The sequence below is a fragment of the Neomonachus schauinslandi genome, chromosome 7 (genome assembly GCF_002201575.2).
Source record: "Neomonachus schauinslandi chromosome 7, ASM220157v2, whole genome shotgun sequence".
NCBI lineage: Eukaryota > Metazoa > Chordata > Mammalia > Carnivora > Phocidae > Neomonachus > Neomonachus schauinslandi.
In genome coordinates this window covers 53,319,502-53,344,315 of record NC_058409.1, presented here as the reverse complement: position 1 = coordinate 53,344,315, position 24,814 = coordinate 53,319,502, and the positions used below count along the sequence as shown (strand labels likewise).

The following is a 24,814-nucleotide window of genomic DNA, read 5'->3' as shown; positions in this document are numbered from 1 at the left end:
TGGAGCTGCCCGTTCTGTAGAATGAGAGCGAATGTTGAAAGTTATGTACATGACCTATATTGTGTATAAAGTTATTACTATGGAATATATTCAGTGTTACCACAAGGGGTTTTTTGAGCTGCTTTCACAAGCAAGATGCATGTATAATAAAGGTTCAATATTTAAAAAGATGTATTTTATTTAAATACAGGATACGAAATCTTACTGTCCATCATTTCAAGATCAAGTTGATTGTAGTACAGATTGCTGTGGGCTTTGTTCCCTTCTATTTTCTTCTTTGTCTAGGCTCATTCTTTCGTCTCATAGTCAGTAGTTACAATATCCAGTAAAGAGAGGTTCTGCAGCTATTCCCCGTCTGTAGAACAGATAAAGTATGAACGATTGATGTAATTCAACTCCATCATAAAGAACTCAGTTTAAGTCAAAATCACCAACCAGAGCATGACTGTTACAGTGGTTCAAGATGGATTTAAAAGTTCAAATATCTGTTATCAGTGATTTAATTAGGGGCTATACATTTCTTTTTATAGAAAAAAAAAGTTAAAGATCACCCCCGCCTTTGTGTCGTAGCTTTAAAAATGTCTTACCTGACCATTCTGCAGCGGTGAACTGTTAGTCTATTGTAGGCATCCTCTATATCTTTGATGCCCTTGGGACTCCAGAGTCTCTCACCAATGGCACTTGCCCGAGGCCTGAAAATTAAACCACACGTTCATCAAAGCAATTTAAATTCACGTTTACTTAAATATCTATGCTTGGGAAAATTTCTAGTGTTTCCCTACTTGGAGGGAGAAGGAAAAATAAGGGACTTTAATTTTTAATTCAAATGTTACTACTTAAACTCCATACCATAATCTTGGAGTGAGATTAGTTGCATCCACATATTCTCCCCACAGACACGCTTCTCCACCAATAACAAGTTTTTTCTGTTCTTGAGAACCTACATTAAAATCATTGAATTGATGTAAATCAAGTAGTTGCTCAAAGCTTTTACATGAAGGCAATTATTGACACCAAAAAAGGGTAGCAAACTTTATTCCCACAGGTGCTTGTTAGCATATTTTGACTTTCAATTTTACAAAAACTTATTTGGGTTCCAGAACCATTTTTCCCTAGTGACTGTCACTTTAACAGTAATTAGGACTTTGTCAAGAAAGTGATGTCAATTCCTAATAGGCCTATAGTTTTGAAATACTTTTTAACACTAACATCCTTTTTCTTGAAGGAAATTTTGTGAAATGTTCTTAAGGAAGAGGGTCTGAGCCCAAAGCTCCACCATTCTCCAACAGCCTGAAATCCATGCAACTGGAGTATAGACTTCCTTGCGTCTTACAATGGAAAGGCCCATCAAAAGAGGATATGATACAAGGTTAATGCAGTCAAGGGGCTTTAAAATGTAGGGTGTAAATATAGGGGCACCTAGGTGGCTCAGGTCAGGATCCCAGGGTCCTGGGATCGAGCCCCGCATTGGGCTCCGCGGGAAGCCTACTTCTCCCTCTCCTGCTCTCGCTGTGTCTCTGTCAAATAAAATCTAAAAAAAAAAAAAAAACCTAAAGAAATCTAGTTTTGTCTTTCACAAAGTTTAAAATGTACTGGGGCCTTTTTTTTCTTAGTAAACAGTTTTCTTCCCTATCTCCCACCGGGATATTACTGACTATATACTAATGAATCAATGTAATGATGGGTGCTTCACTTACCATCAAAATCAAGAGGGTCCACTGTATAGTACTTTCTCCAATCTTGTCCGTAACTAATCCAATCTAAGTACCAAGGAGCAGAAAGGATCACAGGGAAGCCAGCTGCTGTGACCTGAGTTTGTTCTTCATCATACTTTTCATTTTTCCATACTTGAACAACCGTGCCTGGCTGAAGCTATGTATGATGAGGTCCAACAATTAAAAATGAAATTAAAAAAGTCATTGTAGCTAGGAACATGACTTCCGAAGATTCTTGAAAAAACATACATTTTCCCCTTCAGAGTTAGTACTAAGTGTTACTGGTTGTAGGGCCTTAAAATTAGAAGTTTCATCAACCTTAAGGCTGGATATTTAACTTCTGCCTATATACAACACCATATATTGGGATAATGAACTAAGGCTTTATTCCCATTTGTACCACACTACTGTTGTTCTTGCTTTGGAACTTTGAGGATGTCACTAACCCTTCTGGAAAGAGACTACTAGTCGCTGGATTTGAAATTGTCAGTTACCTGAGGGGAAAAAAAAGCATATACATTGACAGTTTAAAACTACCTTTGTAGCAATAAAGACTCATTCATTCTTGTTTGTTCTGCCCTTACGAAAAAAGAACTTCAGAGTACTCTGATATGTGACAAATAGTGGTGGTGGGAAGGAGGTGGTACTAGTCTCAGTCTACAGCTACTGCCTAATCAAAGTTTAAACTCAAAGGTAAGCTGATTCCCCATCATGCTGGCAACAACTTTATTAGGGTTCCTTCTTTCCAAGATGTTAAAAGAGTTAAGTCTCTCATATCAGAATCAAATGCAGTCTTCATACTTCTTACCTTCGCGTGATCATCAAAAACCTCTTGCCAGACTATGGCTCCCTTGTTGATAGTTGAAACAATACCCAAAAGCCTACCGTTGGGGGGAGAAAAAGTTTATTTCAGAGCACAAGCTTAACAATGTGTTTAACGCATGAACCTCTTCTATAAAGGATTGCAGTGTTGGGAGCTGCCTTTCACTATAGCACCGCTTTATAGCGCACCTGCTACAGTTGGGTCACGACCCAGTGTGGTTCCTTCTTTCCAGCACATGGCTCAGAATGTCACGCAGCAGAGGGGTTTAAAAGTTATTTGCTGAATGAACATGCTAAGCATGTCCCAAAGTGGGGTAGACATGGCAACTCACAGGGTAGTACACAAACCACCATCTCTGGTAATTGCATGGGTATCTTCAAATAAACTGTAATTTAGCCTATGGTGTCAATTACATAGCATTCAACAACTGCTGACAATCAGTCCACAAATACTTCCCAGTAAATGCCAGGTATTCTACAGGATTAGAAAATTAGAATGTACCACACAAAAAGCAAAACAAGAAAAGGCTAGAATCTGACCTTCCTTAATTCAAGATTTGGCAAACGACAGCCTACAGCCTGTTTTTGTATGGCTCATTAGCTAAGAATGGTTTTCACACTTGTAAATATTGTTTAAAAAAAACAAGACTACGAAGCCTAAAATATTTACTATCTGTCCCTTTAAAGAAAACGTTTACTTATCACTAGTATAGGACAGTGCCATTCAGTCTACGTCTGCAACGATGGAACAGCCACTAGCCTCATCCAGCTATTGAATACTTGAATGTGGCTGATGTGACAAACTGAATTGACAGTTTTCTTCCTTTTAAATACAGCCACATGCAGCTGTGGCTATCATACTGGACGTCACAGATATCAAGTAAAAGAAATGTTCCTGGAGTTGACCAAAGGGAATGAATTTCACAAGCTGGACAGTGATAAAAACTTCACAGAAAAGCCAGGGCTTGGAACTGAATTCTTTGAGCAGGGAGTGCTACCCTTCAACACTTACTGCAAGTCTTAGTCATCATTTCATTGCTTTAAAAAAAGCAGTGGATATTGCTTCCTTTTGATGATTTTTTCACTGACACTTTGTACAGCAAAGTGTATAATATCTACACTTTGACAAGGAGTGGAGAGAAAATGAAAAAAACAGTACTAAATAGCTAAACCTTTTAGAAAAGGCACAGATGAAATAAAAATAAAAGTAGGCTTACAGGTAACTTACTTTTGAATATATAAAGATTCTAGTCTTTTAAAATCTTTGCCAAAGCCTTTCCGCTTCATGAAATCTGTGACTTCTGGGTTGGACTCCCTTCAACAAAAACAGTGATTAGAAGTTTGATAAACTCATTGTCTTTAAAGCAGCATATATTCCTAACTTCATTTGTGCAGATTTAAAACTATTAAAGTGTGTAGGGAGAAAATGAGCCTAAAAAACTTTATTATGAGTTCTCCTAGTTTTCCACTGCAAATAATTTTTTCCCAGAAGCTGGTTTCTTCTGAAAATGGCTTTCCCTCTCTCATGCTTCTCTCCTCTAAGGCTACTGGCAGAGGATTTTTATTTGAAAAAACCTCCCCCGCTTAATCACTGCCTTTTCCCTAAAGCTGCTCTTGTTCACTGTAGTTTTTTTCAATCTCTACTATCTTCCACATCTTGATTTTCCTTCCTAAAAGCTTGTACTCTCGAGTTCTGTTGCTAACTTAAAACCTTGCCAAGCAGACATCTTTCCCCCAGTCTTCCCTTTTCACGTGGAGACCTCTAATACCTCCTTCAAATGCAATGGTTAAAAAATAAGGATTTTAGGGGGCGCCTGGGTGGCTCAGTTGGTTAAGTGACTGCCTTCGGCTCAGGTCATGATCCTGGAGTCCCGGGATCGAGTCCCGCATCGGGCTCCAGTCCCGCATCGGGCTCCCTGCTCAGCGGGGAGTCTGCTTCTCCCTCTGCCCTCTTCCCTCTCGTGCTCTCTGTCTCTCATTCTCTCTCTCTCAAATAAAAATAAAAAAAATAAATAAATAAATAAGGATTTTAAAGAACTGTCATACCAACATGTAAATTCCACTTCATCTCCTCCCAAGTGAACGAAGTGATCTGGAAACACGGTACTAACTTCTTTGAAAAACTGAGACAGGAAGCAGTAAGTTGAATTCAGAATAGGGTTTATAGGTCCAAAGGTCCCAGACTGCTTAGGTCCATTGTAACATGGAGTCAGGAGGTTTTTCTGACCTGGAAGAAGTATTTTAATCACAAAGACAGATGTGGATTTGCATGTGATTATACTTTCTTTTGTTGAAGCTGTAAGATAATTTATATAGAAAACACTGAGCACATTTACTAAGAGTCACTATGGTAACTTCTTCCAAATCAGATAAGGAATTGTTTCTTGAATCCTATCCCCTATACCTCTTTTTTCCCTTTCCTCTACTCTATCTACTTCAAATATCTCAAATATTAGTAACTCTCAAATCTTCAGCTCACCCAGACCATTTTTCTTGATCTTCAATCCATATTCCAGATTCCCTGTTCAACACAGTTAGATATCCCAGGGCACTTCAAATACCATCTAACAAAAACCAAATTCTCTGTTCAGTAAGTTCCTTCAGTAGCGCCTCCTGATTACTGTTTTCTGGTAAGGGTGCTACTGTTCTCCTCCTCTGTAACTTTTCCTTCTTCTCCCACAGTTGATCAGTTGCCAAGTTCTCTGGATCCTATATCCAGAATGTCTCTCAGTTCTGTACATTATTTTCCATTTCCATTATCACCTTTCTGGTCTAGGACTTCAGTTTCCTTCCCCTTCCAATCTGTCATCGCTTCCTCACATAGGTTTTCCTGAAGCGTGGTCCCCATCATGTGATGCTTCTTCCCGGTAACTTTCAGTGGTTTCCATGTGTCCTGATGGAGCCCACATCGCTCACCCAAGGCCCTTTACATTGTACTTCAGCACATTCCCCAACATTGTCCAAGTCTACCCTGGTCATACTGGACAACTATAAATGCCAGCTGCTGTGCTGTGTGCTTCACATTCATTACTTAACCCTCAAGGCAATTACATGATAGTTACTACATTGTAGAGATGGGGAAACTGAGATGAGACATTCTGTAACTTGTTCAAGGCCACTCAGTTTATAAAAGGCAGAAACAAGCTTCAAACCCAGATAGTGTGGCTCCACGGCCAGTTCTGAAGCAGCTCGTAGTGCTTACCGCCCTCTGCTGCACTCCACTCCCAGCCGATGCCGTGCCTGTTACTCCCTTTACCGGTTTCATCTCTCAAAAGCGTTTTAAGTGTTCTTCTCATCCATGAAACCATTTCTTAAATTGACTTAGCATGCTCTACTTGTAATTTTTCTTTTAGCCCTTGTTTTTATACTTTGGGCAGTGCCTAGCATAGTAACTTGCTCACAATAATTGACTCAGTTCCACCTGTCAATAGTGCTGCCTCGGTGCAAACCACGATTAAGAACAAAATGAATAAACACCTGATCATAAAAGATGGAGGAACTCAGGTACTCACTCTTTGCAACTTAAAAAAGACACTCCTTACCTTTTCCCCAAGACTGTGTATGTCCAGGACTATCAAATTCTGGTATGACTCGAATCCCTCGTAATCGGGCATATTCTATCACCGTACGGACATCATTTGGTGTATACACATGAGACAAAGAATAGCTTCCCTATAAAAGCCATATTTATTAAAAAGTTTGGCATGTATTTGTCTAGGACACTGTTAACAGTTCTGTCTGTACACTGGTAATGCATAGGTGATTTTTCTAGTATCACAATGTATTAAATAGGCCTATGTGATGTTGGAGGACTTTTTTTTAAATTTTTCTTAATCTCCACATTTTTATTTATTCATTCATTCATTCCTTAGTAAGCTCTGCACCCTATGTGGGGCTCGAACTCACAACCCCAAGATCACAAGTCACATGCTCTACTCACTGAGCCAGCACGACGTCCCCGGAGGACTCACTTAAAATTATTTGTTTACCGTAATCTTCTTAGTAAGCTCTCAGCACATTGTGGGTTAATTCCTGATTTACAAATAGATCTATCTCAACTAGCTCCTCTTGTTTCAGGAACATCTACCATCATGTAACCATACAACAAAATAGAAATAAAATGTTTGACTCCAAAGTCAAGCCTGTGAAAACTCTGAGTACATTGTTCTTGTCAGTTTTAGAATAAAAATTCACACGCTATTACAAAACTGAGCTGTCGCCTTTCAAAGTCATTTTAATCACTATCAGCATTAAAAATATCCCCAGACATGCTGTGATAAGTGATTTGTTTTCTGGGTTTTTTTTTTTTTTTTTTTTTTTTTAAGATTACCCTCAATCCCTTTATAGGTCATTTGAAAAATTAGTATGGGTTGTAACTAAAGATAAAGGTCAATTAAAGGTGTTACTGTAGCATATTTCTCAAGGTATAAATAAATATTACATATAAGCTATATCTAAATTTATATATAAATATAAATGCTCAATTCCTAAAAAGTTTGGTCCCGTGACCCCCATCAAATTTATATCTAAGCAAGATCAGATCTAACTACTCAATTATAATAAATATAGGAGACAAAAGAACATATTAATTGACAGTATGGGGATGCACACAGCAAAACCCAGGCTTTGGGAACTAGAAAAATGATTTAGTTTTAACAAAAACAAATTACCAAAAAAACCCAAAAAGGTAAATGGGCAGGGATGATCACCTATATATCGAAAGACAATGGATATACTAACTGATATGTATGGAACTCATTTGTATCCCATTGCAGGTAAGATTTTTTTCATTAAGAAAAGGTAAAGGCACTTGGCGAAATTTAAGTAATGATTGGCTAGCTGGATTGTTAATTTTTCAGCTGCAATAACACGGAGTTTTTTTTGTTTTTAACAAAAAAAGATCTTTTTACAAATGAGATATGCTGTCAGGGATTTTTGTGAAAAATAATGGTGGCAAGGGAGGGTGAGCATAGGTGGTACAAGACTGGCCAAGTACTGAAGCTGGGTGGCAAGGACATGGAACATTATACTACTACTGCGTATGTTTGAGATTTTGTGTAATAAAAAGTAAAGCGAAAGCAAACAAAAACAGAGGGGTGTCGCTAACATTTCAACCTGTACTACGTCATAACATTGGAGAAAGCTGGAGATTGTGGACAGAGGACTAAATTTAGAGTCCTGGTTTTGTCCCTTCCTAACTGCAACTTTGGATGAGGAGGTCAGTAACTGTCTCTGTATTTACAGGGGGATTAAACGAGATGACATGAGGCTTGCTTCCACCTCCGCTGTTCCATAATACAGTTAATCTGAACACTTCTGAGACAGCCATTTACTTTTTAAGGAGCTCTCATCTCTAAAATTCTCTATGTAGTTTTTCAGAGAAAAAGTCATTTATAGAATCCAACACAATTCCAGGCTACATGATAAAAATACTCAACCTTTTAGGAGTTACGAGTGCTTCAGGTCTCCTATATTCATTAAAGTTTTTAAAATTTTATTTGTGTAACTACCAGAGATTATTTATGTTTACAATAACTTAATTATAAAAACAGTTTTTATGGATCTAAATATGGATCTAAACATATAACTTTTATACTTTAATTCTATCCATAAGAAACATTTAAGCTAAAAACTTCTAAAGAAACCATACATTCTTGAAGACCGACCACAGTAACATCAGTTACTCACTTTGTTGCTTAATTCGGGAAAAGCAACGCTCTGGTAAGGGAAAGACTGGTCATCAACTATGTGCCAGTGGAGAACATTAAACTTATTAAAAGCCATGGCATCCTGCAAGCAGACATGTTAAAAAATCATATATAATACACAGATGTAATACATACACAATCCAATTTATCTATATTCAGGATCATTTCCAACATGTCTACTTCCTTTTAAATTTCTTTTTCAGCAAAGCAAGAATGCGAAAGAAGTATAAATTATTTATCTTATATACTTCATGTGGCATGTCCCTTTTAAAAAAGCCTATTCAGCATTTGTATTTATTCTAAACAAGGAGCTAGAACTTTGTTCTATGAGAAGGTAGCAATCTTCTAAATTCCAAGTATTTAGGAGTTGGCCAAGAATGGAAAATAGTTCTTAGCTGCTATCATGTTTGGGAATAGGGGTATATAAGTACCAGGACTTATAATCCCCACAGAAAAAGTCATTTACAGAATTCAACACAATTTTGAGATTTGAGTGCCATCCCTTCCTTTAGAAATGAAAGAAACCTGGTAAAAATGCAGTATTCTCAGAAATTCTCAGGGAAATCGGTATCAATTTTATGTATATTCTGGAGGAATAAACAATATCTATATGAAATATAAGCAGATTATTTGAAAAGGATAAAAGAAACAGTAAGAGGCGGAGATTGGTTTGCCCTACCAGAGAATTCAAACTTAAAGAAGCCGCCTTTCTCCTCCACCAGGACTGAAAGGATTTGCTGATTCATTTAAGGGCATTACGCGAAGGAGGTTTTTTTAGTGGATAACGGCAAGATTTTTACCATCAGAGGAGGGAGTTCCTCAGTAAAGACCAGGGGCTTGCAAACTTGTCTCATAAAGGGCCCTGAAGTGAGTATCTTGGTTTTGTGAGTTAACCCGGGTTCCGTCACCATCGGTCCCGCCGATGGAGAGCCACACACAGTGTGAACAAATGCACGTGGCTGTATTCCAGGAGAGCTTCATTAGCAAAGACCGGTGACAAACTGGATTTGGTTCTTGGGCTCTAGTGTGCCAACCCCTGATACTGATAAGAGACAGAATTAAATAAAGATGTGGGAGTCAGGTAGAAGACAGGGTAGGAAGATCCCAAGTTCACCTGGTCCCACTGACACACCAAGATAACAGTTACATGTGGACAACTAACACTGAAGGCTGGCAGAACTGACCTTCCACGGTCAATCAGAGAGAGAAGGCCACATTGAAACAGAGCAGTGGAGATCTGGTTAGGAACTAAAGCCTTGGCAAGACCTAACCGCAAGCAGGGGGGATTCAGATGCACAGAGAAGTAGACCCCACACCAGGGACCCCAGATACCGGGGACCTGCACTGGGAGGATGAGTCTCTATTAACATCTGGCTTTGAAAACCAGTGGGACTTTTTAAAAATCATTGGGCTTAACTCCAAGAGCCAGAGAGCAATAGGGAACTAAGTCTCCGCCCTTAAAAAGCAAGAATAAATAACCACCAGGGGGCACCTGAGTTCTGCCTTAGGCTCAGGTCATGATCCCAGGGTCCTAGGATCAAGCCCCGCACCAGGCTCCCTCCTTCTCCCTCTCCCTCTGTCTGCTGCTACCGCTGCTTGTGCTCTCTCCCTGTCAAATAAATAAAATCTTTAAAAAAATAAATAAAATAACCACCAGACACAGCAACAAAGTAGCCGCTTGAAAAAAGCCTGGGGTATACTAAAGGAGATTTATTTACTGATCTCGGTGCACTGGAAGGGCAGGGATCTTTAGGAGGCTTCTCTAAGAATCAAAGTGCTGGCAGGCACCATGTATTTCTCTTCTCCCCCAGCCTAGATAGCTGGACACCTAACGCTTCACCCATCTTGCTAGCACCACATGCCCTGCCCCATTCAGCCCACTAGCCTTGGCAAGTGTCCCTCCCAAGTGACTCCTGCCATGTGGAGAGGAGGAGGAGAACCCCATCTACCAGCACACCTGCAGTGGAGAAATCCAGCAGAGGACATCTGTCACCGTCCTGGCAGTTAACATTACTAATAATGGAATAAATAAGGCATTGTACCACCTGATATGCATGGAGAAGAACATAGCATCACTTCTGTCTTACGCCTGCCCAAAATTCGTGACCTGAAATCTCATCATTTAGAAAACAGACAGGCTGAGCGTATTCTACAAAGTAACTGAGCTATACTCTTCAAAAATGTCATGGTTTTGAAAGACAAGGAAAGATAAATGGTACCAAATTACAGGTAGCTAAAGAGACATGACAAATAAATAAATCCAACACCTGATCCCGGACTGGATGCTGAACTTACAAAGGACCTGTTTCGAACAACTGATGAAAGACAAATGAGGACTGTAAAGTAGATGATCACATGATGTCAATTTCCTGATTTTTGATGGTTGTACCGTAGTTATTGAGGTAAGTAGTTTTAGGAAATGAAAATGGAAATAGTAAGGGGCATGGGGCCATCTTATGTGCAACTTGCTTATGGTTTAGGAACACACTTTTATTATTTTTTTAAGGTTTTATTTAAGAGACACAGCGAGAGAAGGAACACAAGCAGGGGGAGCAGCAGAGGGAGAAGCAGGCTTCCTGCTGAGCAGGGAGCCCGATATGGGGCTTGATCCCAAGACCCTGGGATCATGACCTGAGCCGAAGGCAGATGCTTAACGACTGAGCCACCCAGGTGCCCCTAGGAACACATTTTTAAATAGAGGGGGAGAATAAGGCAAATGTTCAATTTTGAAACTGGGATGTCTGGGTAAACAGTCTATGGGGGTTCTTTGCACTCTTACAGCTTTTCTTTGGGTTGGAAGTTACTTCAAAATAAAAAGAAAAAACTTCTAGAGAACTTAAAACCATCTGTATAGGCCCAAGAAGATAAACTGATAAATCAAACAGACTTAGAGTTCAGAAAGTGACTCGTGTATTTACAGGGATTTAGTATTTGCCACTCATGGCATTGAGAGCAGTGGGGAAATTACAGATTGCTCAAAAATGATGCTGGGACTACAGGCTAACCATTTGGGAAAAAAAATAAAGTATCTGTCATCTAGAACACACTGAAGTAAATTCTAACTGAATCAAGAGTTCAGTAGGAAAAAGAATTTTTTTTAAAAGATTTTATTTATTTGTCAGAGAGAGCGAGAGAGCACGCAAGCACACAACCGGGGGAGGGGCAGGTAGAAGGAGAAGCAGGCTTCCCACTGAGCAGGGAGCCTGATTCAGGGCTCAATCCCAGGAGCCTGGGATCATGACCTGAGCCGAAGGCAGACGCTTAACCCACTGAGCCACCCAGGCATCCCTAACATTTTATTTTTTGAAGTAATCTCTACACCCAACGTTGGGGCTTGAACCCAAAACCCTGAGATCAAGAGTCACAGGCTCTACCAACTGAGCCAGCCAGATGCCCTGAAAAAGTTTATTAAGAGAAAATTTGAGAGGTCATATTTATATTTATATCCTTGTTCTGGAGTCCTTTCTTAGCTCACTTCCTAAGGCCAAAAATAATAAAGGATTAGATTGAAAGATCTTACACTACATATAAAATGATTTATACTTCTACAAAAAAAGACACTATAGTTTAAAAAACACATCTAGAAAACTTCACAACAATATACAATGGATAAGTATATAAAAAGCAAATACCAAAGTACCACTGACACACATATAAACAAATATAACACTGAAGAGCTCTTGTCAAGGAATCAACATTCCAAAAGAAAATGGACACTGAAAATAAATTTGTAGCTTACAATATAAAAAAATACAAACAGCCAATAAGTAAAAGAGGCTTGTATTCACTAAAAAATCACAGAACTGCAAATTAAAACACGGAGATATACTTTACAACCAGATTAGCAAACAATATGGCAAAAGTGTGCCCCCCCGTTGGCCAAGCATCCACTTGTATGACCCCTCTAAAAGGCAATCTGACAATACATACCAATTTAAGATGTCCCCCAAGATAAAATGTATCCTTAAGCCCAGAAATTGACTTGCAAGAATTTATACTCAGGAAATAATCCTGACAAGTATACAAATATAAGAATATGTACTCTACAGTACTGTTTGTGATAAATTAACCTGGCTGTCCATCAGCATGAGAATGGTTAAATTCACATCATGGTATATAATATATAATATTCACCTCTTTAAAAAGATGGTACAGACCTTATAATGCTTTCATAAAAAGATGTCCGTAAGTTTTTCTGAGGTAGCAAAAGTGCAATTCCATTTAAGTTTTAAGTTTTTAAAAGAGTCATGTCATATGTGTTAATACATTCATTTTTAAGCGAAAGATGAGATAAATGGGACATAGAAATTTCTATCAACCTTTGGTAAATGCAATTATGGGATTACTACCTATGCACATCTACATCTATGTTCCAACTTTTTACACTAAGCATTTCTTTCTTTCATAAAGTGGTAATAAGGTCTTTTGGAGAAAAAAATTGAGGGCATTAATGCAAATGCAAAAATCACTTTTTTTTTTTTTTAAAGATTTTATTTATTTATTTGAGAGAGAGAATGAGATAGAGAGCATGAGAGGGGGGAGGGTCAGAGGGAGAAGCAGACTCCCCGCCGAGCAGGGAGCCTGATGCGGGACTCGATCCCGGGACTCCAGGATCATGACCTGAGCCGAAGGCAGTCGCCTAACCAACTGAGCCACCCAGGCGCCCCAAAAATCACTTTTTAATAAGAGGCTCTGTTCATTAAGGAATCAAGTGAAGGTGCAGAAAAACATACGAGGAGAACCTCCGTAGCCCTACAAACTGGTAGTGATAGTGGGAATGAACCAATAAAAAGTGGACAGGAAAAAACAGTTCTGTCAACCTCAGCCCCAGCTCCCACCATCTGAAGTCCATATTCCTTTGGAACATTTCCCTAGGGAGAAAGCAGCTTCCAGCCTCCTTTCTATGCCACTTTACATAAATTAAATGGAGTTCACAACATTCAAGGACACTAACTTTCTCGGTTGAGGAAACAGACTTTCCAAGGGAGGGAGAAAAGAAAGCTCAGTGCTTTACTATATGACAGACAACCCCCCATGATCCAACTTACACAACCGTGTCAAGAACCCACGTAAAGTAATAAAATAATCACCTACCAGAGTTTTAAGAATACTCTTAACGGGCAGGAAGTGTCTAGCTGTATCAATTAAAATTCCTCTGTGCGGAAACCTTGGAGAATCAATAATGTTGGACTCATTGATGGTGAACTAGAAAAGAAAGTCAAAGTGATTGATTTTTAGAATTTTCTCTTGACTTGAGCTCAGTGAGGACTTGTATCTATGCAAGTGCTGCATAAAAGATTTAGAACAAGTGTGAAATTTACATTTACCAGAGAAGTGAAACATTTGTAAAGAACAAATGTTCAAGAAGCAATAAACACCTAAAAACTTTACATTTTTCTTGTAGTAACTCAACAATTTTTAGTAACATAATAATCATACTTACAGTCCCATAAGAATCTTGATAAATTAATTGGCTAAAGGTCTCTAAACCTAGGAAGAATAAAATTTCTAATTTATTGCATGAATTTATATAACAAATTGATAAATAAAAGTATTATGCAAACGTACACCCATGACCATAAAAGGCAAATAAAACTAAATATAATATTATACCTATAACCTCTAACATACTTTCTAAAGTCAAAGCTCAGTTTTTAAAAAAAATACCTGTTGCCATCTCATCAAAATGCTTTATTTACTTCACGTACCCACACACTGGGTTTTGTCTGAACGATAACATAAAAATGAGTAGTGATTTAATACAACAAAATATTAGTTACTTAATAAATTTATAGCATTATAAAGAAAAATTTTTATGATAAAATATAGTAACTTCAGAAGGTACGTAAAGTTAACAGAGGAGGAAAAAGGTTCAAAACGACCACAAAGCTATAAACAAGAGCCCAAGTTAAGACTTAAAATGTTTTACTCATAGCTGCAAAGACTATCTCCTGAACATTTTTCACTCAAGTGGACTGTTTCCTTAATATACTATATTACAGGCCAATTCCTCTAACTGCCCTTGACTTTACCATAATTTTTTTCTTAAAAGATTATTTTTAATGGATCTCTATATCCAACATGGGGCTCGAACCCACAACCCCAAAATCAAGAGTCACGTGCTCTACCGACTGAGCCAGCCAGGTACCCCAACTTTACCCTAATTAATCATTCTGGCTGACAGGGAAAATTTTAACTTAATAGTTCAAAATCAGAAAGGAAAGAGGACACATAACTGATACCACAGAAATAAAAAGGATCATCAGAAACAACTATGTACAGGGGCGCCTGGGTGGCTCAGTCGTTAAGCGTCTGCCTACGGCTCAGGTCATGATCCCAGGGTCCTGGGATCGAGCCCCACATCGGGCTCCCTGCTCCACGGGAAGCCTGCTTCTCCCTCTCCCACTCCGCCAGCTTGTGTTCCCTCTCTCGCTGTGTCTCTCTCTGTCAAAAAATAAATAAAAATCTTTAAAAAATTAAAAAATTAAAAAAAAAAAAGAAACAACTATGTACAATTATAAGCCAACAGATTTGACAACCTAGAAGAAATGGATAAAATCCAAGAAACATACATCCTACTAAAACTGAATCATGAAGAAAAAAAAACTGAAAAGACTGCTTACTAGTAAGGAGACTGAATCATTAATCCAAAACCTCTTGACAGACAAAAGTCCAGGACCAGGCTTCAGAGGTGAATTCTACCAAACATTCAAAGAATTAACACCAATTCTTCTCAAACTTTTCCAAAACAAAAACAAAAACAAACAAACAAACCAGAAGAGGAGGCAATACTTTCAAACTCATTTTACAAGGCCGGCATTACCCCGATACCAAAAACAGGTAAGAAAAGAAAAAAGAAAATTATTGGCCAATATCCCTGATGAACATAAATACAAAAATCCTCAACAAAGGGGGGGCGCCTGGGTTAACACTCAACCTGAATCAAATCCAAGTCCACCTTTATTTTTAATTACTGTAACTTTAGTTAGCTCACATTAAAAAAAATTATTCTCCTTTTTTTAAACTCTACTATTTGGAAGTCAGTAGAACAGTATCTCATCAAATTAGAGGCAGTAAAAGAAGCTTTTGAACAGGAAAAATAAATGTCCCAGTACCTAAACTCCGATCCAACTCTGAAATTCAGAAAAAACTTTTATGGTTTCTCTCTGCCAATTGCCTCCAACCCCTTTAGGTAGGTATATCATTAACACTGTTTCTGTAAACGTGGTTATGTATCTACAGGAATTTAAAATGGTGGAAGGGCACTCTCCCCTTTCCCACCATTGTGGTGCATGTAGTTGACTGCTCCTCCCCATGTCTTCTCACAAGACTTTCAGGATCAAGTGATTCCTGGCCAAGAAACCAAAGCAGAATCAACCCATTCCCCAATGGGTTCAGATGAAAACTGGTAATAAAATCAGAAACAACCCCAAGAGGAGACACTGGAGAAGAACCAAGAAGACTGTGTAAGGAGTCACATCTGAGATGGCACACAGTTATTTACACTGTATCGAGGTCACTAGCGTCTCACCCTATCAAGCTGAAAACTTCACCATTAGTTGGAGGATATGTTTTATTGGGAAAATATTCTCTTTGTTTCTATGCTTCTGCATTAGTAGGTTCAATAACAGATCTGAGACATTCTGTTTGTAAGTAAACAAATTTTTTAAACAGAGGGGGAGAGATACTTGCTCTTGAAGGTGACAAGAAATGATAGTGAAACAAACTGGAACGAAATGCCCTACTCAGAGCAGGCGGAGCCATTTATAGCTCTGTCAACATTACAGTCCCAAAAGCATGAACAAATTACATTCATATATAAATACGGTAACGCTCAAGCATTTTTCAAAAAGTCAAACGATCTTTCTCCCATGCTCTAAGCATATGTGTATGATGGAAATAATTTTGGAGATACCTGACAAACCATCTGTAAAGGATCTAAGGAAGCGAACTTTTGCTGTGTTTGATTTCCCAAAGCACCAAATGGAAATATTTCTTTACTAGAAAATAACAATCCAACTACATATAACTTACCTCGTAATACTCCCCAAACTCTGTTGGCCTTAAGAAAAGCCACTGGTCCTTCCACAGCTAAAGTATCTGCATTTGGGGGGAAAAAAGTTTGTTAATCCCTCAATGACACACAACGTATTTCTTAAACATATAATTGATATTTCTGGACCATTCCTTTCTCCCGAGCTCCAGGCTTATTTCTCCAACTCCTCCTGTACATCTCCACAGAGATAGCCTGTAACCCCACATGCCCAAAGCTGAGCTCCTCCCGCTTTCCTGCTCCACGCTCTCCGGGCCTGTCCCCCGTGCGCCTCATCTCTGCAGGGCACAGCAGTGCCCTCCAACCAGGAGAGTTGCTCAAGTCAAGAATCTGGGTGTCCTCTCCCAAATTCCTCATTTTCCCCTTCAGGTGCGTTATTCTCTCCACTGCCCCTCAAGAGAGTAGGTTCCTACTTCAGCTAGGATTTTAAATCCAAAGGGCAAACACTCCTCAGTTCCCTAATTCCTTGTGAAGCCTCAAGCAGCATTCAAATCTTCCACTCCACCTAAGGCCAGAGTGTTCTCTCTACTCTTTCTCTTCTACTTCTGTGCTTCTCTACTTGCCTTGCACCCACCTTCCCCCCCCATCATCCTAAATCTGCCTTAAGATTCACCTCCTAACTCACTTTAGCTAAACTGAGCTTTGTTCCATTCAATAAAAAGTTCACACCCATCTATAACGGGGCTCCAGGTGGCTGCTTCTGGGCAAAGGGGGGATGCTGATCTTCCGATCTTTTAAATCACACTCTGCCTAAGGCTGCACCAAGAGTCATTTTAGACTTTTGGAGAGGTTTAGAGCAGAGACAGCCACAGATAAAGTAAGGCACCAGACAGAACAGGGAGACTGGAAGCTAGGGGGTGTGACAGACGCGGGCTCTGCTGCAGCAAAGACACTCGAGGGCCCCAGGTTAATGACTCGTATCCTATCTGAAGCACACCATCGCCCCTCCACCACCGTTGCCCACACTGGCTCCCAATCGCAGGCTGCAGGGAGGGAAAGGAGCTGTATCAACAGCCATGATTCATGTGACACTCTCAGGTGACAGTCTTCTGACGAGGCAGCCCTCTCCATGAGAAGACCACGGTGCTGAGTTAGCGAAAGGCCAGGCTAAGCCAGGGATTGCTGTTTTGAGTACAATCTAATCATGTTTCCTCTCCATCTCTATCAAGTTCTTAGCCACTAGACTCACTGGTTACTGTTACTGTTGAAAAACATTTTGTTTTTAAAGATTTCATTCACCTATTGGATCTAGCGAGCGAGCGCACAAGCAGGGGGAGCTGCAGGCAGAGGCGCCCTAAAAACATTTTTAAATGCATCATAGTTTTGAGATCTCCCAGAAATAGTTGTAACACAAAGAATCACCTAAACACATTAACATGTTGCATGGACTCGATGCTCATTATCTTCCAGGAGCTGATTTTTTTTTTTTTAAGATTTTATTTATTTATTTGACAGAGAGAGACACAGCGAGAGAGGGAACACAAGCAGGGGGAGTGGGAGAGGGAGAAGCAGGCTTCCCACGGGAGCAGGGAGCCAGATGCGGGGCTCGATCCCAGGACCCTGGGATCATGACCTGAGCCGAAGGCAGACGCTTAACGACTGAGCCACCCAGGTGCCCCAGCAGCTTATGATCTTAACAAGGGTTCTGATTCAACTCAATGCAAAACCCACAAAGAGCAGTTAAAAGGAGGTTTTGTTTTCTAAACATATGGACACCTAAGCTGTAAAATTTCAATTTTTATTTCAAAACCACATTATTGGTGTTAACAATGATGACCCTCCCCGATGTGGGATGGGAGTGGTATCTTGGACTTTTCAGTTATCCCTTTCTGCACTTTCTGCACTGTAACTACTTTGTCTTCAAGAGTGTACATACAAATGACATCAATATAGGATACTTTAAAAAAACAGATGGGGTGCTTGGGTGGCTCAGTCAGTTAAGCATCTGCCTCCGGCTCAGGTCATGATCCCGGGGTCCTGGGATCGAGCCCCGCATCTGGCTCCCTGCACCTCGGGCAGCCTGCTTCTCCCTCTGCCTCTTATGAATAAATAAAATCTTTAAAAATAAATAAAAATAAAATTGATAAGGCTAACATCGCCTTTGAGATGCCCACTCAATTCCCTCTATTTTGGTCAGAAAAAAACACTTACCAGACCTTCCCCTGGGCATTTACATACACGTACTGTAACGAATGTAGTCCTGCTGTATGCGTGTGTCCCTGTGTGTGTACTGATATACAAATGTTACCCTACTTCTTACACAGCGTTCCTGTGTCCACCTCAGCAGTTTATCTCTGCAAGATCTCCAGGCTGTTCGTTCACTCTGCCTCTTTATTCTTCGCTGTTGTGTAGTATTCTTCAGTGCAGACTGATAAGACATATGCAGTCATTCTTGTACTGATGAGCATGTGGTTTTGTTTGTAACTCTTCACTATTACAGGCAAGTTGCATCGAACATCCTTGTTATATGTAATTAACTCTCTACAGTAGGAACTAGTTCATTTCTGGTTCAGAGGGCATATTCTCCCTTTTAATACATAATGCTGTAACACTTGTCACTTCCTCCGACATTTTCTCACACTTTAGAACAGTTGATATCATTTCCAACTGTGTTCATTTTCTCATCATCATCTTCATCAACTAGTTCAAAACTTTAGTTTGTCCTTCAACCAAAAAATTTCACCATCACCTTGTCCTAAGAAGCCTCCTTTTCAGAACAAAGAAGGTTTGCAAAGCCGAACGGATGACAAGCTATATACCTCTCCACTTTCAAAACACGTCCATTTTGGGGCACCTGGGTGGCTCAGTTGGTTAAGCGACTGCCTTCGGCTCAGGTCATGATCCCGGAGTCCCGGGATCGAGTCCCGCATCGGGCTCCCTGCTCGGCAGGGAGTCTGCTTCTCCCTCTGACCCTCCCCCCTCTCATGTGCTCTCTCATTCTCTCTCAAATAAATAAATAAAAATCTTTAAAAAGAAATTTTAAAAAAATAAAAAATAAAAAAATAATAAAAAAAAAAACACGTCCATTTTCTGGAATTTACGATATGTCATCAGTGTTGCTAACAGACAGCAAAGATTCCTTGGCCAGTTAACGACCACTTCCATCTCAAGTGAGACTGCAAAACCTAATTCATGAAGTGTCTGAGTGCTGTCGACTGAAATCACATGTCTGATGGTGGCAGATAATCCTGTTTCTCTTCTAAGAACAGCCAGAGAATTGAAGAGAAACGAACTTACTTTTCAGAGATGTATGATTAAGAAATCTGATCTATACTCGGAGGATGAAGAGGTGAACCTGTCTGTAGAGCAGTCTGAGGACACAGGAGTCACTCCCCTCTATCTTTACACCCCGCTCACCCATCTGCTCTATCTGCACTTATCTAGCACCTACGTCCTCACATTGCTCCCCTTGGTTCCTTGCTGTAATTCCACATTCTTCCCAGTCAGTAGGCCCTACAAAAACGGCCTGCACAATTGTTTCCTTCCAAAACAATTTGGGAAAAGCCCAAACATTTTAGGCAACAAAAATATCATATAGCTAAATGTGATTGTATTGTAAAATGAAATTGCTCCACCCCACTCCCCGTTCTGCATTATCTGTGTGTCAAATTAGATTATGAATAGAGATCATGGATATAAGCATAGATTTATCTTCAAAATAAATTACCTAGATGTCCAAAAATAAGGAATTAGCCAAGTTAAGTTACTGCACTAAGAATGATGTCACAGAAAAATACTTAATACATGTTTATAATGTTAGGCCAAAAAGCAGAATACAAAAGCCACATGGACAGAATTACCCCATTTTCATGTCATTTTTATATGTTTATACTTATATCTATGTATAATATTTAAACATATTACTCTACAAAAACAACACATCCGAAATAATAGTGAATATCTGAGCTCTGCGGTTAGGAATGATTTCTTTCCTCCACTTATTGTAAAGACTTTCTACAATGACTATGTATTACTTTTATCATCAGACTTCAATGATAATTTTACAAGTAACACTTAATAACTCACTGACCAAGAACTCAATATAGTTCATGGCACGCAACCTTCTGTGGCACCTAAGTCCCTAACGAGCAGCTCAGAACACGATACACTCACATTGCCCAGGTACTCACAGGACTCGTCCGAAGTGATACTGGGGTAAAGATCACACTCCGATTCAAGGCCAACTGAGACGAGAAGTTGCTTTAGCTCTACTGCATTATTACGTTTAGCAGGGCCGAGCTCTGACTTGCTGAAATCAAAAATACACTCATGGTATCTGTGTGAGAAATAAATGCAAACAAATTTTTAAAGCACTGTAACCAAATTGTAGATACATACGTGGCAGTGGACACTGCAGCTGACTCCTCCCATCCATGCTACCCAGTATTGGTCCAATTAGAGGCTCTCACCCCAAGCTGCACATTACAATTTCTGGGGGGAGCTTTCTGAAAATACTGATGTCCAGACCATCAGAATTAGAATCTCTGAAAGTGGGATACGGGCATGGGAACTTTAGAAGTTACCCCCACACTTCCAAGTGCCTCATATGAAGCTGCTGTTTAGAACCAGTAATCAAACCAGTCATGGTAATCCCATCACTCTTCAGGTATGCAAGCCAATTGTAACTAGCGACGGAGGTGGGGCATCAGGGGTGATGGTGGCAGGAAGTTTCCTACACTAAGTGCGCACCGAGAGTCCCTTTTCTCAGTATGTGATGCTGGACCAGTTGCAGCCATACTAAAGGTGGCAGAGATAGAGAGCAGAGATAAAAAGAGTATGGATTTCCTAATGATACTGTTGAGCCCCTTAGTCAGCTAGAATCCTGACTTTGGATTTCCTCAAGTGTGAGATAATAGGTGTTCTTATTGCTTAAGCATGACTGAGTCAGAGTTCCTCTTATCTTCCAACAAAAGTATCTGAGCTAAGACACCCCCCCTCCCCAAGAAAGGTCACGGAATTCTCGACAGGGCCTTGAAAATTTACCTTCTGCTGATACCCAAATGCCAGAGAAAGGGGATATTAAAACAGCATTTAAAAGTACTCAAAGACCAGATAAGCTTCAAAGCAGTTAACATTTTGTAGATTTGGTAAGCCAGCGACTGTATATGCTACTTATGTGTAAGAACGTCTGGTGTGTTTCCAGAAAAGTAAGGAGCGGTAGGTAAGTTCCAATGAGTTTGGAAGCATGTGCAAGTTAACCAGTGAGAGAGTGGAATGGATGCAGGTGCAGAGAGCCCTCTCCATGGGAAAACCTCGGCAGATGCAGAAGCAAATTAAGATCACTGAATTGTAAACTTAGAAATGGTCAAGATGGTCCATTTTATCTGCTGTGTATTTTACCACACTTAAATTTTTTAACAAAGGAAATTAAAGTTGCCAGCCGCTCTGAGATCTGAGTTAGGCGCTGGCTTGTCCCAAATATGGAGAACCTTGGTCCCGGATATTAAAACTCTAACAGAAAACTCCAAGGGTTCTAAAGCAGTGGTGTCCAAGGGTTAATTTTGCTTTTCAGGAACTGAGAGAGTGCAGCTATTTGTGTGAGGCGAACGTGATAACCGCTACGCTACGGAAACGGATGGGAGTGCAGCTATTTGAACATCGAAAACAAACGAGTAACCAGCGTGCGATAGACCTCGTTCTACAAGCTGAGGAGGACTGAACTCTCTGCTTCCAAAACGCATACTATTTCAACGCGCGGTTTGCGATATAAGCTGGGCACTGCAAAGACTGGAGACTCTGGTTCCGAACAATCTAGGGCCTACACTGTGTGTGCTCCCGACTACCTAGGCCCTTTGGAATATCCCCACCATCTCTACATTCTGCCAACCACATTGCACTTTTACTCTGAAACAGATACTGACCCTCCTGAGTTCCTAGAACGCTCACCTGAATGCCTTCAAGTCTTAGCCATAAGGGCTAATGTTTTATAACCTGCTTCCTAACAATGTAGGGTATAATTAACACCAGCTGCCTCACACACCGGACATGAATTAGTTAGGCCAACTCCAGATAATCACGTGCACTGCCTTGAAATGCCCAGCCTTGTTTTTAAACCATCTCACAGCTGACTCAAGTCCTGGTTATACAACCATCGTCAACGTGTCTTCCGTGCTTTCTTGCCACACTCCTACTAGTCACTTCAAGCATATTACCAAATCCTTTTCTACTAACAGTATGGCACAGAAGGAAAATACAGTTTTACAAACTGAGTCCCAAAGCAAACATGGTAAGCATGTTTGCTTCTTAAAAGATTTCCTAGCCATGATCTTCCTTTAAGATGACCTTCACGTACTTCTTCCTCCCCAATATCCCCAATATCCCAAGGCAAACAACCACCTTGGCTTTACTCCTTCACACTGACTCTAGCCATTCTGACCGGTTTAGCAGATTTAGTATCAAAGGCTCATTAGAGTATGTGTCTAAAATGAGGGTCACAGGGGCGCCTGGGTGGCTCAGTCGTTAGGCGTCTGCTTTCGGCTCAGGTCATGATCCCAGGGTCCTGGGCTCGAGCCCCGCATCGGGCTCCCTGCTCGGCGGGAAGCCTGCTTCTCCCTCTCCCACTCCCCCTGCTTGTGTTCCCTCTCTCGCTATGTCTCTCTCTGTCAAATAAATAAAATTTAAAAAAAATAATACAATAAAAAAATAAAATAAAATGAGGGTCACAATATCCACTTAGCTGTAGAAGAGTGAAGAAAAAGAAGCCACCCAGGGCCGCTTTAGTCTGAGCTTATGCTCCAGGGCTATCTGGGGCCAGCAGGTGTTAAGCTAGTTTTGCATTTTTTTCCCCACCAGGTGTCTGCTGTCCTGCAGGCAAAATTAAGCTACGATGCCCACTGGAAACAGACAAACGTCGGGGGGAATAAAGTGGCAGGGCAGCTAGCACCAAATGACACTCCTCTCCTGCACTACCAAGCCTTCAGGAGCGTCCAGCCTACACGGGTCTCACAGTGAGGCGACACCACGGGCACGCCGAAACACCTTCCCAAGAGCAATCCGTCTTGTATTTGGTGGGGTCAGCAGAGCCAGGCTGTGGGCCGCCTCGTTACACAATTCACCCTGTCGGTGGCCAAAGGGGTTCCAGACATGGAAATGTGCGGTGCTCCAGAACTAAACAGGATGCTGCGAGAGCAAGCACATGACCAGCCTGCCGGGAAATGCAAAGCAGATACTGCGGTGCACAGATCACATCTAAGCAATTAGATGAAAACATCCAACATTTCGTATGAAACAGATTTTGGGAGTTTTGGGCAATGCTCCAACCTGAGGACCTTCTGCTTTCTGACCTGTTACCAGATTTGGCCAGTGCGGTGGGGAGGTGGCCTACAAATGGCAACCCACGCTGGGAATCCTGGTCCCAAGCTTTAAGCACTCATATTTTCCCTAGAATTCCCTTCAAAAAAGAAGCTGCTACCCCACCCCCCACCCCCTCCATCCGCCCTACTCTCCCCTCCAAGGCGAACATGGCCACGGATTCCGAACAACCTACCCCCTACCCTCAGTATCCTGCACGCAAACTAGGGTTCTCGAGCGCCCACACTGTCCCTTAGGAGGGAGGAGGGGGAAGAGAAGAGCTTGGGTGTCAGTTCGTGTTTGTCCCAGCCGGCTCTCCCATCTTCTAAACCTGGCCGGGTCGGGGCTGTTTCCTCGTCTGAGCAATGGGGATAAGAGCGCGCGCGCGCGCCGCTTCGCCCCCCGCGCCCGCACAGCACCCCGGGGGTCCGCCCCGCCTCCGCCCGGCCGCGCGCGCGGGGGGGCTCTCACCGCCGGAACGCTTCTTGCAGGAGGGAGCAGGAGGGGCCGGCGGTGGACGAGGGGTCGTAGTAGATGGAGAAGTTCTCGCGGGAGAGGCTCAGCAGGCGCGGAGACGTCTTCACCGAGAGCGGCATAGGCCACAGGGTCGGGCCCGGCGCGGCGAAGAAGCGCGGGGCCAGCGCCGCCAACAGCGCCAGCAGCGCCGGCAGCCCCAGCCCGCGGTGCTCCATGGCCTCCCGGCTGTTCGGTCCGCCCAGGTCTGCCCCAGCCGCAGCCTCGACACCTGACCTCCCGGCCGACCGCGAGGAGGAAGCGCCGAGCGCGTGGGTGGGAGAGTCAGCTGACAGCGCGCCCAGCCCGAGCCCGCCTCCGGGCTGGTGGGACCGCCCCCGCCGCCCGCCGCCCGCCGCCCGCCCCGCCCCGCCCCGCCCCGCCCCGGCAGCTCCGGGCCCTCCGCGGAGACCGGTGCTGGCCGCCGGGCCGCCGCGACCCGAGGGGTGGCCCCGGGTGACGTTGGAAACGCGGCTCGGGGCGCAGCCGGCCTCGGCTCCTGACGCGGGGGTTTAGCTGGCTTGCTCCCAAGCCCAGACTGTCCTCTGACGGTAGCTCAGCTTGAACTGAAGCCTCCTGTCCGAGCTCCCCGGGGCAGAGTTTTGAACAGGTGGGAGGATAAAGATTCTGCAGATTTTCCGTGAGAGACTGTCTTGGCTCAGGACTTTTGGACACTTCGGAAGGACACCATGGACCCAGTTAATTAGGCAGAT

The 24,814-nt window shown here is 41.8% G+C and overlaps 2 protein-coding genes and 1 pseudogene across 3 annotated transcripts in view; 2 read left to right on the top strand and 1 right to left on the bottom strand.

The window, feature by feature from the left end:
• The window catches only part of GFM2 (GTP dependent ribosome recycling factor mitochondrial 2), a 59,149-nt gene extending 57,894 nt beyond the window's left edge, over positions 1 to 1,255 (top strand). For both annotated transcript variants that reach the window (XM_021702008.1, XM_021702001.1), the window contains one exon: positions 1,226 to 1,255. The gene's annotated coding sequence lies outside the window, so the exon portion shown is untranslated. The remainder of the gene's footprint in view (positions 1 to 1,225) is intronic.
• HEXB (hexosaminidase subunit beta) lies at positions 281 to 24,361 on the bottom strand. The gene is made up of 14 exons (XM_021702019.2): positions 24,060 to 24,361; positions 20,429 to 20,574; positions 16,280 to 16,345; positions 13,689 to 13,735; positions 13,340 to 13,450; positions 8,226 to 8,327; positions 6,080 to 6,209; positions 4,584 to 4,764; positions 3,766 to 3,852; positions 2,524 to 2,596; positions 1,698 to 1,872; positions 850 to 940; positions 588 to 692; positions 281 to 355 (listed from the first exon to the last, which is right to left on the bottom strand). The coding sequence occupies exons 1-14, from the start codon at positions 24,278 to 24,280 to the stop codon at positions 307 to 309; spliced, it is 1,584 nt and encodes a 527-aa protein (XP_021557694.1). The 5' UTR covers positions 24,281 to 24,361; the 3' UTR covers positions 281 to 306.
• LOC110591125 lies at positions 15,560 to 15,715 on the top strand (annotated as a pseudogene).
• Positions 24,362 to 24,814: the final 453 nt, after the last annotated feature.

Excerpts from the sequence above, each read along its gene's own strand:
- HEXB (XM_021702019.2), bottom strand. The coding sequence starts at position 24,280 with ATGGAGCACCGCGGGCTGGGGCTGCCGGCGCTGCTGGCGCTGTTGGCG. Across the intron at positions 16,346-20,428 it reads TATCACTTCGGACGAGTCCT|ATACTTTAGCTGTGGAAGGA; the intron begins GTGAGTACCTGG and ends CCCCAAATGCAG. Across the intron at positions 3,853-4,583 it reads GAAGTGGAATTTACATGTTG|GGAGTCCAACCCAGAAGTCA; the intron begins GTATGACAGTTC and ends TTTTTGTTGAAG.